Source organism: Podarcis tiliguerta (genome assembly GCF_965153285.1).
Source record: "Podarcis tiliguerta genome assembly, chromosome: 13".
Lineage (NCBI taxonomy): Eukaryota > Metazoa > Chordata > Lepidosauria > Squamata > Lacertidae > Podarcis > Podarcis tiliguerta.
Window position 1 is genome coordinate 47,369,039 of NC_139546.1, and position 14,403 is coordinate 47,383,441.

General features: G+C 52.2%; 1 protein-coding gene across 1 annotated transcript; it reads right to left on the reverse strand.

Moving 5' to 3' along the window:
- Positions 1-536: 536 nt before the first annotated feature.
- LOC310662440 (interleukin-25-like) lies at positions 537-5,494 on the reverse strand. Its single transcript, XM_083409361.1, has 3 exons — positions 4,335-5,494; positions 2,224-2,456; positions 537-930 (listed from the first exon to the last, which is right to left on the reverse strand). Exons 1-3 carry the CDS (start codon positions 4,350-4,352, stop codon positions 663-665), a joined length of 519 nt encoding a protein of 172 aa, XP_083265487.1. The 5' UTR covers positions 4,353-5,494; the 3' UTR covers positions 537-662.
- Positions 5,495-14,403: the final 8,909 nt, after the last annotated feature.

Below are 14,403 nucleotides of genomic sequence, written 5' to 3' on the forward strand. Positions count from 1 at the left end.
GGCCAGATGTAGAGATATTTAGTGGGTGGCCAACTTTTTTTCCTTGCGAGTGCTCCTCTACGTCTAACAGAAAACTCGCAGCTCAGCACACGTTAGAAGGCAGAGGAGCGTTTGCAGGAGAAGAAGTTGACTCCCGACTTTTGGCAGAGTGGGCAAACTGCAGTAAGAGAGAGACAAGGATTTACTTAATCTGGGTTGATCTGCAATAGAATCCAATAGCCCCCAATTGATATATCTGAGTGTGTTGGAACAAGCCCTTTCGCTTTCTCCCTGCATGGTCTACGCTACAAAGCCCACCCATCTCTAGGATACGCTGTCCTGACAGCCCCCCAAGGGCCCAGAGGGGCTGGGATTCTGCAACAGCGCCAGAAACGCCATCCCCGATCCTGTTCCTTATTTATGCTGTTCCAGCTGCTCCTCAGCGACCTTTGGGGGAAGCCAAAGATTTGAATCCGAGTTCAACCGATCAGTTGAGGGAGCTTTTCCTTTTCAATTTATTCTGAAGTTAAAAATGAGCAAAGAGACAGTGAGGTTCTGGTGTACCCAGGTCCTGTGGGTGGACATGCGGGTGGCAGCCTGTGAGGGAAATGAACTCTGCACATGTTCAGAGGCTCCCTCTCTCTGAATCCCATCCACGGTTTTGCTCTTCCCGCTTCGAAGCCTCACTGTGTGGCCACACAGGTGCAGGCCACGGGCAAAGGATATTTCTGCCGCTCAAGGTAGAAGGACTTGTTGACATTCGCACAAGGCCTCCGATAGTAGACGGTCATGTCAGCAAAGATTGGGACGGACATCCCGTTTCCCTCCTTCTGGACGAAGGTCTTTTGGGTGGCATTTTCCACAGGGTGCCTCAAGGAGACGCAGGAATCTTGGCAGATACACTGGGCTTTCCAGAGGAGTCGAGGGTAGCGGGAGTCCTCAATGTCTTCCCTGGGGGAGCAAGAGAAAGGACAGGTCTGTTTTTGACCTTTTTAGGATTGGATGGTGGTTTGATGGGGGAATGCACTGGGATGCTGGTTGCGGAGCAAAGGAGAAATTAAAATAATATAAAATATAAAATATAAAATATAAAATAATATAAAATATAAAATAATATAAAAAAGTGTGGGATGAGGAGCTTTGGGGGACTAATGCTGGGTTAGATTAGCCTTGCAGAACCATAGCTGTCAAGTGTCCCATATTTGAAGGGACAGTCCCTTATTCCAGCGCCATGTCCCGTTGCTGTCCCTTATTGATGGATGTCCCTTAAATGTCCCTTAAATGATGTCCCTTAAATTTCAAAGGAAGCAGCTCCTCTCCCTCCCTCCCTGCCGGCCAAAGAGGAGGGAGGCTCCAACTGTGTTGCTTGGCTGTGTTGCTCACCCAATAAGAAGTCTAAGAACTTGGAGCTTGCATGCCTTGTGTGTGGCTAGTTAATGCAAGCTGAGGGGGGTTTTGAATGCTGGATGCCATTTTGTTGCACGTGCTGCTCCAAACTTTGCAGTGCAAAGCCAGGCTGGGGAGCCATCTTAAGTTGAGGCTGCATAGGCCTTGTGGTGCATGTGATTCAGATTCTATTCAGCTGAACCTCTGGTTACAAAGTTGGTTGGACAGTGTTCTCAAAGCGACCAGCATGAGTTTGACCAGACTGCAGGAGGACAGGAAGACTAGGGTGCCTGGAACAGGTGAGGCTGCAGGTCCCTTATTTTGGCTGCTGGTCCCTTATTTTCAAGGCTGCTGGCCCCTTATTTTCAAATCTGTAAGTTGACAGCTATGTCCAGAACCCAGTGCCCTCCATATATCTTGGAAAGCAACTCCAGTCACCCCTGAAACTGGTCTGACTGGAAGCGACCCTGAGGAGCAACCAGTCCCTGCGAGGCAGGAATATGCAGCTGTCCCCTTCAGGGATCGAAGCTGCAACCTCGGCCCCCTCAGCACCCAGCTCTAACCAGCTGAGCCCTCTGGGAAATCTAGAGGGCATTGTTGGTGGTGCTTGGCAGGGCCGAAAGGATGCCTTTTTATTTCTAGTCAGTGGTGGAGCAATAAAACTGCAAGCACATTTGGAAAGCTAAGCAGGGTCCGGTATGGTTTCAAATTGGATGGGAGACCACAATTGGAGATGCCTGCATTGCAGGGGGCGGGGTGGACTAGAGGACCCTGGGGGTCCCTTCCGACTCTACGATTCTATGAAAATGGGACGGATGAGGGGGCAAAGGAATAAAAGGTACGGTTGTTCTCTCTTACACATATCGCCAAGGAGAACTGGAGGCCATGTTCTTTACACCAGGAATCGAGCGGCAGTCGTCAGAGGAAGACACGGACCGGGAGGAACGGGCAGAATGGGCGGACTGGGAGGAATGGTCAGTGAGTTTCTTCACGACTTTACTGAGTGTCGTCTCTTCACAACAGTTGGAGGAGGACATGCAGTGGAAGGCCTGGCTGGCCCCCAACGTCGAGAGCAGGAAGCACATGGCAGCCTAGGAGAAGGAAGGAAGGAAGGAAGGAAGGAAGGAAGGAAGGAAGGAAGGAAGGAAGGAAGGAAGGAAGGGAGGGAGGAAGGGAGGGAGGAAGGAAGGGCAAGAGGGAGCAGCGGTCATAACAGGTCCTGGTGGAAGAGCCCAAAGAGGACTGCTCAAAACATTCATTTGCCTTACAGAGAAATCTAGCAGCCCATTTCCCACTCCCTTTTCCTCACAGACTTCCAAAGTTGGAGTATTCTATTCCCAGAATAACGTGGGCAGGGATCTCTCCAAAAAGCTGCCTGCCAAATTGGCAGAATCAAGTGGTAGAGTCTTTCCTGGACTGTGTCATTTCAACCTGCTGACAGGGTGGTATACATTTTTGTAAAATAAAATAATTTTAAATGCATTCTATATATATGATCCGATATCTATGATTATACCCATGCTCTAATATAAGTATATTATATAGTAAATTATATATTTTATATATAACAATGCAATATATCTATACAGATATTGATACACACTTAAAATTTAAGCTGTGTTTTATGTGCATTCCCCCCCCCCCCCACTTGAAGCTCTTTGATGAAGCTGCTTGTCAATCTTGCTAAGTAAATCCGTGAGGAAACTTGGAATCCTCCCCGCCAGAGGGATGGAAGAAGAAGACAACAGACGCAACTTTCACATCAAAATCTAGCATATAAGGGACAAGGCTGGCTTAGTCCTATTTCCCTGACATGCTACTTTTTTTACATTTCAGGTGCTCACCCCTTAGTGGGGGGGGGGGGATTCAGACTCACAGCCCAGCCATTCGCCCCCCATTTGGAAATCTCACGTGCCAAAGTCAGGACAATGCTTGCCCTTCGGACAAAGTGGCCTTTGCTCTCCCCCCTCTTTTTCTAGCTGACCTCAATGAGCCAGGGAGCAACGTGGGGCAGCCCCACACAGTCGCTAGACCGAGTGAACGGAGAGTGGAAATTCATTCCCGTCTCCAAAATACAGGGATCAATATGGCTGCTGTGTCCCTAGTCCCCCCTCACGCCTACCAAGTTTCCAGACGGACAGAAATTAAACAGATGAGGAGTCAATGAATAATGTAGAGCACAACGAATGAGCAATAATCAGATTCCTTTTAGATCGGGTGGGGGGGACCCAGTTCGTGCGGCTAGACTACAACACTCATCGTCCCTGACCCCTGGTCCTGCTTCCTAGGGATGATGGGAGTTGTAGTCCAACAACAGTGGAGACCCAAGTTTGAGAAACGCTAGACTGGGAGTCATCGCAGAAAGGAAACTTGAGAAAGGTGGACAAGATGATAAATCAAGGGGTTGCCCTCTGGATATATTTAAAGCTACCACTCTCACCAGTCCCAGCCAGCTTGGCCCATATGAGGAATGATGGGGAGGCGGCATTAAAAATAATTCCCCACACTCCACAAGATGGCCGGTCTGACGTGGCTTTGACAGGGGGAGTGGGCAAAGTTGTGGCGGAGGAGGGAAGTCCCTTGGACAGGTCTCAGCCTTAAGGACAAAAATGGAACCTCCAAGACCAGCAGCACTCTACCTGTGAATAGCAGCTACTGGCAAGGAAGAGCGGGAGGCGGCTGGGCCTCCGAGTGCCTCAGAAAGATCATCTGGTTGCCTCCTCTCAGAAGCCGAATGGATCTCTGCTTGGATCCAAGAAGACCCTCCTTAGCTTCTTATGAGAGAGGGTTGAAGGTTTTGAGGATGGGGACTATTCATCTGTTATTATGCTTGGAAGTCAAGAGCACAATTCCTAGCCCCCCAACATCTCTGGGAACAACAGCAGAACCCAAAGGGCCTCCCCATGGACCCTGCTTCAGCCTTCCCCCTCCCCTTCCCTCCGTGTAAGGAGCAGGATCGGTGCCCTTACCAGCTGAGTCTTCTCCATGTCAGATCTCCGGGAGCAGGACCTCCTGTCAGTAGACGGCTCAGGGAACAACTGCTGTCACTCTGAGCCTCGGAATCCCTATTTTATCGCCGGCAAGATTCCATTCATTTATTCCATGCAAATTTTGGAATAATAAAAAAAGAACTGAGCGCCTGTTTCCTGAACGTATAATCAATGTCTCTTTTGTGTACCTTATGCTGGATGGGTAGTAGAAGGTGCCCCCCAGGATCAAGGAGGCACCAAGCCCAGTGCGATATTAGCACCTGAGAAAATTGAATTTTCCTTCCTTCCTTCCTTCCTTCCTTCCTTCCTTCCTTCCTTCCAAGATGGGATTTTCAATAGCAGGACTTTCCCACCTATTCATAACTTGCTTTGACTTTTTACAGATTAAATCTTCTGGTCCAGACATTTGACCCACAAGCACCCAGGAGTTTGTGCCATGAACTAGATAAGGATGGAGAAATTCTCGCTTGGAGCATCATCTCTAGGACGAACACACCTTGCAATTTCTCTGAGAAGATCAGAGGAGCCCTCTTGGATCAGGACCGATTGCCCAGCGTCCGTCTGTTGTGCTCAGGTCCTGTTTTCCTGCTTCCCTCTGGGGCATCTGATTGGCCAGTGGGAGAACAGGATGATGGAGCAGACAGGCCACCGGCCTCATCCAGACAGACTCGTCTTATTGAACTTTGAATCCAGAGTCTTTCTCCTGAGAGCAGACACTACTCAAGAAAACCCAAGATGAGCCATGAGAGTGCGAGTTCTCCCCTGCCAGCTCCTCCCTGGCACCTGGCATTCAGAGAAGATAGACTACCCCTGACCATGGAGGTTCTCTCTGTTGCTCCACAGCTTGCTGCAAGGCTGTCCCTCAAAGGGCTCTTGCACCAGCACTGAGCAATGGGGGCTGAGAACGTTTAATGCCCCCCGTCTCCTTGGAACCGCATGGAGTCATGGACTGGGGAATAGCTTCATGGGGTCAAGAGCGAGCCAGCAGTAGATCACAGCCTGCACGTTGCAGTTAACTCTTCATTAGCAAAACGATGTTCTGCAGAGGGGTGTCAGGCCTCATGAGCACAGCGGCTCCTCTCTGGCAGGTCTTGCCTCCATGAAACAGTGCTGAGACTGAGGGCTCCTGTCTCCCCACAGCTGCCGATATCCCCTCCTCTCCAGGGTTACCCCCCAAACAATCAGAGACTGCGCCAGCGTGAAGCCAACCTCTCCTCCGCCCTTTTCATGCCTCTACTGGCTCCTGGAGACCAGGTGGAGGGGAGCTTGTTGCAGGAGGCGGAGGAGACATCCAGGACTCTGTACCACTCTGACCCCTCTCTGCCTCTTGGCCCCCCTCCTCTCCTGCTTCGGCTTCTGCCACACTCTCCCCACTCTCCTCTTCCGTCCCTGACACCTTCCCCCACCCCACAGTCTTCTCCCTCTGACCTCCCACTTTCCTCCGACTGCTGATCCTCAGGCTCTGAGCCGTCTTCCCTTGGGGGTCCCCAGCCGGTTGCTCCCACCATTCCTCTGGAGCCACCAGTCCCTGACAATGGGGCTGGCCCCCCACCTGGGCCAGAGGAGGGGGCCCTGCAAGCTGGAAATGTGTCCCTAGCCTTGACCTTTGCCCAGGCCCTCTGGGTCCCTGGCATCTCAGTTCCCAGGGGTGGCAGCACACCAGCCAGACCCCACCTGGGCCAGAGGAAAGATTGAGCTGCTGAGCTCAGGAGCCGAGCTGCCCCCGTCCACCTGCTCGGTCCAGAGTCCTCCCCCCTCCTGGTGCTGGCAGGGAGCCCAGGCCGTGTGGTCCAGGTGTGGTCCTGGCGGAGGGATGTCCCCTCAGGCAAGCAGTTTGATGCGTGGGCAGCCATGTTGATCTTTGGCCTGGGCTCTCCTGGTGGTTATGAAAATTCAGAAAGCTCTTTTGTTTTTCTAGGATTCCCTCCGCCAAAGGTGCTTCTCAGAAGGCTGCTGGCCCTTCCCTGAAAGATAAGGCGGCTGTCCCTGAGTCACTCAGTCAAATGAGGAGCTGCGGCAGGGAGGGCTGACCCCCGGGAGACACCGTCACTGCACATCCCCCCAAAGTGGCTACAATTGGGGGGTACCATCTTTGTACACCACAGCTGAACCCCAGGACCTCCCTTTTCTGATTTCAAGGGCTCAGCGGCGACCCGTTTTTCCTCTGCCCTGAGTGAGGCTTTTCCTCTGCTGCCTTTCTCCTTTGCTCAAAGCCACGAGAGGCTGCAAAACACAGGGGAACCTTCCTCAGTCAGGACAGGGCTACATCGCTCGTTGCAGATTAAAATGCTGTCATGTTGGAAACGTATAGAAATATTAGTAACTTTCAGCGGCGTGCAGGAATCGTGAATGGCCTGGCAGCAGCAGAAGGACAGAGAGCGTGCAGACATCCAGCCCTGCAGGGATGGCGTGCAATGTTTGGAAATGATCCCCCAACACTTCTGGGGCCCAGCAAGTGGGGGGCACACAGGAGGGATGCAGGGGAAGGGTTCAGCTATTCTGGAGGAGCAGAAACGGCGTGCAGGGACACAGCACAACATCCCTGCCACGCGAGGTGAAAGCGTCTTGCAAGGGAAGTAGATCTGCTGGGAGAAACACAGCAAGAGGGAACTGGGGGTGGGGGGGTTAAGCCCCAGGAAGTGGAGGGGGCTGCTAAAAGGCAAAGCTCGCTTTCTTGGGGTGGGGGGGACTGCCAGCGACAATGATTTGCTTCTTGCTCTGCTAATGCTCCCCAGAAGTGAGACCTTCAGCGTCACCACGTATATGGAAAGGGCTGAGTGGTGGAGTTTGGCCCTTGAGCAAAATAGGGTTGCCAACTTTTCTGCGCTCGCAGGCTCCTCTGCAACGTGACTTGCATAAGCAGAGCTGCTGATGGCGAAGGATGGGGTGAGAAAATGCAGAATGCTGGAAGAGTCTTGTAGTTGAGTGGAGAGCCAGCGTTCCTTGGTCTTCACAAAAGGAGTCTACAATAAGATGAGCTCAGTGGTTGCTGCTGTCCTGCTTTTGGAACCCCTTGGAAACAGGCTGGGATGGGTATTTCCAAATGAGGGTACCATGCTCAGGAACATAACCTCCAACATTTCTCTGATGAAAATAGGGATGTCCGATTCCATAATGGAATAATAGTTCCAACCACTCTGGGCGGCTTTGAACATACGTAAAAAATAAAAACCTAATAAAACATTAAACATTAAAGAAACTCCCCTATGCAGGGCTGCCTTCAGTTGTCTTCTAAAGGTTGTATGATTACTGATTTCCTTGGCTCGCTGGTTGCTTAACTCCACACCCTGCAACATTTATCCAATGAAAATAGCGACGTCCGAAGGAAAAGCGGGATGTACTGGGATCAAACTGGAAACTGGGATGGCTTCTGTAAATCTTGGACTGACTCTGGAAAATAGGGACACACACACACACACACACACACATGCATATGCAACAGTCTAAACACTGGTAAATGTCAACAATCACCACATTTCTGACATTATCCAGATTGTACACTCATAGATGCATTTGTGCGCATTATATATCCAGTCAACATCAGGTTATATAATATTTCTATTGCGGGTGTGAGGATAGGAGCAAGAATTTTGTTCAACCCTGTCGCTCCTCACCAACGCCACGTAATCCTTATCCGTCCATCTCTGGGGTTCAATCCGCAGTCAAATTAGGTCGTCGTCGGAAAGCTGATGCTGAACAATCGTCCTTCCCATTTTCTTCTGCCTCGCCAAGGTGTTTCTGGAGAAAGGGTGGCGCGAGCTTTTCGGGGAAGAAACTTTCCCTCCCCTTTCGCCCCCGATGGAGGCTTCCCTCCTGTCTCCCAGGGACACGTCGCCCGATTGCTTTGTTTCGGAGAGAAATCCCAGCCAGCTTTCCACGGCTCCTGCCGATTTGCATCTCACTCTGTAGCTGAGCTGGGCAGGAAAATACCTGAGCGGTTGGTTGATAATACGCTGGGTAACCATGGCGAAGTAAGCAGAGTGGCGATCCCAGGAACCGGTGGGTGGGTGGCGGTCGGGGGTGGGCGTAGGGCTCCTCATTTTCACATTGATTTTTGGGAAAGGGGTTCCTTGTGGTTATGGAAATCCTGCACGCGGTTTCCTTTTTCCGGGATTCCCTCGGCCAAAGGAGCCTCCCAGAGTTAAGGTGGAATCACCTTGAGGCCCATTAGTGGCGAGTGAGGACTGTGTCACGTACGCAGGAATGCCACCCGACCACAAGGCTGGTAAGAAATGACTCCAATTAAGGTTCAAGGAGAGTCCAGACACGTACAGTAAAAAACAGGGTTTGTTTGTTTTTTTAGATTACTTTTTTATTCAAAATTAAAACAAAACATATTATCCAAAAACATATCATCCTTATTTCCCCCCATTTTTCCTCCCTCCCCCACAGAACCCACCCACCCCCACCCCGACTTCCCTCAGTTCCAGTCTTTGATTTCTCTAAAAATGCTGTTTTCTGCATGTTACACAGTTGTATAGATCCTCAAACTATTTAGCTGATAATTATCAATAAAAAGTTTGTGAATGTTTATTCAAAACCAGCCAAGGAGTCCAGTTCGCTTTGTTGCATCTTCAAATACTTTGTAAAGGGTTCCCATTCATCCTTAAAGTCACAGTTATCCTCATTCCGTAGCTTATATGTCAGTCTTGCCAGTTCTGCATAGTCCATCAATTTTTCTTGCCATGATTCTTTAGTTGGGGTTTCTTCCATCTTCCATCCTTGTGCTATCAAAACTCTCGCGGCCGTTGTCGCATACATGAAGATGTCGTAAAAAACAGGTTGAGCTAGTTGTACCTCATGGGTTGTGGCCGGCGGAGAGATGGTGAGGTGCTGGGGTTTTTGGGTGTCAGAAGCAGGTCAAGGACAACACACATGGCATTAGTGAAATTAACTGTTTATTCAAAGAAATAAACAGCTCAGGAGGCCAGGCCTGGTGAGCTCAGCTTCTCTTCCCAGTAGATCTTGCCCCAATGATGCAGTTGCAAGGGCTGAAAGTCTCCGCCTTCCCTCCTCCTCTCCTGAGTCCTTCCCAAGCAATCTGAGACTCCTTCAAGGGGTCTGGCTCTGCTTCGCTCTCTTCATGCCTCTCCTGGTTCTGGAGACCAGGAGGGAGGGGAGCTGGTCGCCCTGGTTCCTTCGGCATCTCTGCCTCTTGAGCCTTGCTCCTCTCTCTGGACTGCTTTCTGCCACAACTCTTCCTGCTCACGAAACCCTGTTACCTCTTCCTCCCAGTCTGCTCCCTCTTCGCCCTCCGGCCACTCCTCGTCATCCCAACACCGTCAACCCCCTGGCTCTGAGCCTTCTTCCCCTGGGGGTCTGCAGCCGGTCCCTGCCACCGCTCCATGATTTTGGGTAGAAGCTGAACAGCTAAGGGCTCGTCTACACTTCTGCTTTCGCCTTTGCCCCTCTCCTTTCCCAGAGAAAATCTACTCTTTAGTGCTAAATCGGAGCAAACAACCGTTTGCTCTGATTGAGTGCTGAAGAGCCCTTTTCCTTGGGGCAAAGCAGGGGGGCGTGAATGAGCCATAAGATGACATGTTTGCCTATAGTGTTTCCCCCACTGGGAATGTTCTCACAGACTCTTGGGCTCTGTCCTGTAATGCATCCCTGAGTAAATTCTGGCCGATTGTGAATCTGAGATGAGCCTCCATACTTGAACCCCCAGAAGCAATCTTCCCCACCGAGATGTGGCACGAGAAAACAAGGTGTCCCGTTTTTTGGAGGGGGGGCACTTGGAAGGTATGTTCTCATTTTCTCTGGGTCTCAACAGCCTCTGGTTCGACCTACCAAACCTCACCACAGGAATCTGTTTCAAAGTCACAGGCAGGGTCTTCAAGAGCATGTGCCATGAAACACCCCCCCACACACCCCTCAGCACCGAGTAGTCACACGACCCACAAACAAGGGTTGGCAGCTCCAGGAAGGACTCCATACCTGTACCTACATTTCAAATATAACCGCCGATTTTGGAAAACAGCTCCAGGCTTGGCATTGCCAAGTGTGTGCTCCCACAGCCGAAGGTGCCACACATACCTAAGAAGAAGAAGAAGAAGAAGAGGAGGAGGAGTTTGGATTTGATATCCCGCTTTATCACTACCCTAAGGAGTCTCAAAGTGGCTAACATTCTCCTTTCCCTTCCTCCCCCACAACAAACACTCTGTGAGGTGAGTGGGGCTGAGAGACTTCAGAGAAGTGTGACTGGCCCAAGGTCACCCAGCAGCTGCATGTGGAGGAGCGGAGACGCGAACCCGGTTCCCCAGATTACGAGTCCACCGCTCTTAACCACTACACCACACTGGCTCCCTAAAGGAATAGCCTGGCCTAGTGGCAAGAGAGCATGGCACCACATTCCACACACAAACCCGGTTCAAGGCCTTTGTGCCCCAGTCAACTGTGAGCAGCAGTGGCGTAGCGTGGGGGGTGCAGGGGGGGCCGGCCGCACCAGGTGCAACATCTGGGGGTTAGGGTTAGGGGATGCAAATCCATGGGTTAGGGGGTGCAAATCCACGGGTTAGGGGGTGCAAATTACTTGCCTTGCCCCGGGTGCTGACAACCCACGCTACGCCACTGGTGAGCAGGAAGAAATTCAACAGGTGAAGTGTTTGTCTGCCACTGCCTTGCTGAACACCATTTCTTACGATATTTCGGCAGGGCAGCTGTTCTGGGCATCCTGTCTGCACCAAAAAGCAAATTACCTGTTGGATTTCTGCCTGCTGTTGAGCAGACCGAGTTGCAGAAGCCTGGCAAAGGGGGAAAAGTGGTACCCTGCTCTCTAACCCTCGAGGTATGGGCAGCATCTTTGGGAAACCTCAGTGCCACTGAGCCAGGGGCTGATTTGGGTTCTCCAGAATCAGTGGTTTTGCATGCAAAGTAAGGAAGGGTATCAGATCCTTCCTGGAAAAACCTACATTTGTTTGGGGGGGGGTTATGAGTGAAGGGGGGTGGCACTCTGCACATGTCCATTGAGGCCTTACCTCGGGTATTGGTGCACACATTCTAGGGCGGAGATTTGAGAGATCTGAGGGGTGAGACTTGAGGCTGCTTAAACCCGAAGAAAATTAGAGATCACTGCTCCCCCAGCCTCATTCCCCGTGATCCACCCATCGCTGATATCCCTCTTCTCGGGATTCCCACTCTGTTTACTTTGCTATGGTTACCCATCGTATTATCGCAGGCATTTTCCTGCCGGTCAAAACCTCAGAGATGCAAATCTCCCACAATAGCCATGGAAAGCCAGCCGGGATTTATCTCTGAAACAAAGTGGAGCAGGTGTCCCTGGGAGACAGGAGGGAAACCTCTGGCAAGTAGGTGTACCTGGGGGAAAGGTCTCCCCCTCACCTGATCCACCCTTTCTGCAGAAACGCCTTGGTGACACAAAAAAATGGGTCGTGTGGTTGTTAACATAAATATTTCCCTCCAGCTTCGACTAGGACATCATTTGAATGAGGGCTGGACAGACAGGAATTATGGGGTGGTGAGGAGGAGGAAGAGAGACAGGGGACTGGGCGGGGGGGGGGGCAGTATGTATTATTGTGACTTTGGGCAGGGGTAGGCTATGTGCCTGAACCCCCTTCTAATTCCAGGATCCTGCACAGGTTCAATTCCCGGAATAGCCAGGCTACCTTCCAGGTGAGGAAATGGCCGAAGTACAGAACCTTAAAGGAACGAAGGAAATGGCTCTGTGCATTAGCGGAGCAAGAAGCAACAGCGTTGTCATTGGCAGACAACCCGCCCTCCCCCTGAAAGTCAGCTTTGCCTTTTAGCGGCCCTCTCCGCTTCCTGGGGCTTAACCCCCTCACCCCCAGTTCCCTCTTGTGTGTTTCTCCCAGCAGATCTGCTTCCCTTCCAAGACGCTTTCACCTCGCGTGGCAGGGATGTTGTGCTGTGTCCCTGATGGCGTCCCTGGTCCTCCAGAATAGCTGAACCCTTCCCCTGCATCCCTCCTGTGTGCCCCCCACTTGCTGGGCCCCAGAGTCTTGGGGGGATCATTTCCAAACATTGCACGCCATCCCTGCAGGCCTGGATGTCTGCACGCTCTCTGCCCTTCTGCTGCTGCCAGGCCATTCACGATTCCTGCACGCCACTGAAATTTACTAATATTTCTATACGTTTCCAACATGACGGCATTTTAATATGCAACGAGCAATGTAGCCTTGTCCTGACTGAGGAAGGTTCCCCTGTGTTTTGCAGCCTGTCGTGGCACTGAGCAAAGGAGAAAGGCAGCAGAGGAAAAGCCTCACTCAGGGCAGAGGAAAAACGGGTCGCCGCTGAGACCTGGAGATCAGAAAAGGGAGGTCCTGGGGTTCAGCTGTGGTGTACAAAGAAGGTACTCCCCGATTATAGCCGCTTTGGGGTGATGTGCAGCGACGGTGTCTCCCGGGGGTCAGCCCTCCCTGCCGCAGCTCCTCATTTGACTGAGTGACTCAGGGACAGCCGCCTTATCTATCAGGGAAGGGCCAGCAGCCTTCTGAGAAGCACCTTTGGAGGAGGGAATCCTAGAAAAACAAAAGAGCTTTCTGAATTTTCATAACCACCAGGAGAGCCCAGGCCAAAGATCAACATGGCTGCCCACGCATCAAACTGCTTGCCTGAGGGGACATCCCTCCGCCAGGACCACACCTGGACCACACGGCTTGGGCTCCCTGCCAGCACCAGGAGGGGGGTGGACTCTGGACCGAGCAGGGCAGGGGCAGCTCGGCCCCTGAGCTCAGCATCTCGATCTTTCCGGAGGCCGTGGGGTCTTGCTGGTGTGCTGCCACCCCTGGGAACTGAGGTGCCAGGGACCCAGAGGGCCTGGGCAAAGCTCAAGGCTAGGGACACATTTCCAGGTTGCAGGGCCCCCTCCTCTGGCCCAGGTGGGGGGCCAGCCCCATTGTCAGGGACTGGTGGCCCCAGAGGAATGGTGGGAGGAAACGGCTGGGGGACCCCCAAGTGAAGACGGCTCAGAGCCTGAGGATCAGCAGTCGGAGGATGATGGGAGGTCAGAGGGAGAAGACTGTGGGGCGGGGGAAGGTGTCAGGGACGGAAGAGGCAAGAGGGTTTGGCGAGTGGGGAGAGTGTGGCAGAAGCTGAAGCAGGAGAGGAGGGGGGCCAAGAGGCAGAGAGGGGTCAGAGTGGTACAGAGTCCTGGATGTCTCCTCCGCCTCCTGCAACAAGCTCCCCTCCACCTGGTCTCCAGGAGCCAGTAGAGGCATGAAAAGGGCGGAGGAGAGGTTGGCTTCATGCTGGCGGAGTCTCTGATTGCTAGGGGGGTAACCCTGGAGAGGAGGGGACATCGGCAGCTGTGGGGAGGCCAGAGCCCTCAGTCTCAGCACTGCTTCATGGAGACAAGACCTGTCAGAGAGGAGTGGCTGTGCTCATGAGGCCTGACACCCCTCTGCAGAACATAGTTTTGCTAATGAAGAGTTAACTGCAATGTGCAGGCTGTGATCTACTGCTGGCTCGCTCTTGACCCATGAAGCTATTCCCCAGTCCATGACTCCATGCGGTTCCAAGAAGACAGGGGGCATTAAACGTTCTCAGCCCCCATTGCTCAGTGCTGGTGCCAGAGCCCTTTGAGGGACAGCCTTGCAGCAAGCTGTGGAGCAACAGAGAGAACCTCCATGGTCAGGGGTAGTCTATCTTCTCTGAATGCCAGGTGCCAGGGAGGAGCTGGCAGGGGAGAACTCGCACTCTCATGGCTCATCTTGGGTTTTCTTGAGTAGTGTCTGCTCTCAGGAGAAAGACTCTGGTTTCAGAGTTCAATAAGACGAGTCCGTCTGGATGAGGCCGGTGGCCTGTCTGCTCCATCATCCTGTTCTCCCACTGGCCAATCAGATGCCCCAGAGGGAAGCAGGGAAACAGGACTTGAGCACAACAGACGGACGCTGGGCAATCGGTCCTGATCCAAGAGGGCTCCTCTGATCTTCTCAGAGAAATTGCAAGGTGTGTTCCTCCTAGAGATGATGCTCCAAGCGAGAATTTCTCCATCCTTGTTTAGTTCATGGCACAAACTCCTGGGTGCTTGTGGGTCAAATGTCCGGACCAGAAGATTTAATCTGTAAAA

Excerpts from the sequence above, each read along its gene's own strand:
- LOC310662440 (XM_083409361.1), bottom strand. Across the intron at positions 931-2,223 it reads AGTTCTCCTTGGCGATATGT|GGAAGACATTGAGGACTCCC; the intron begins GTAAGAGAGAAC and ends TTGCTCCCCCAG.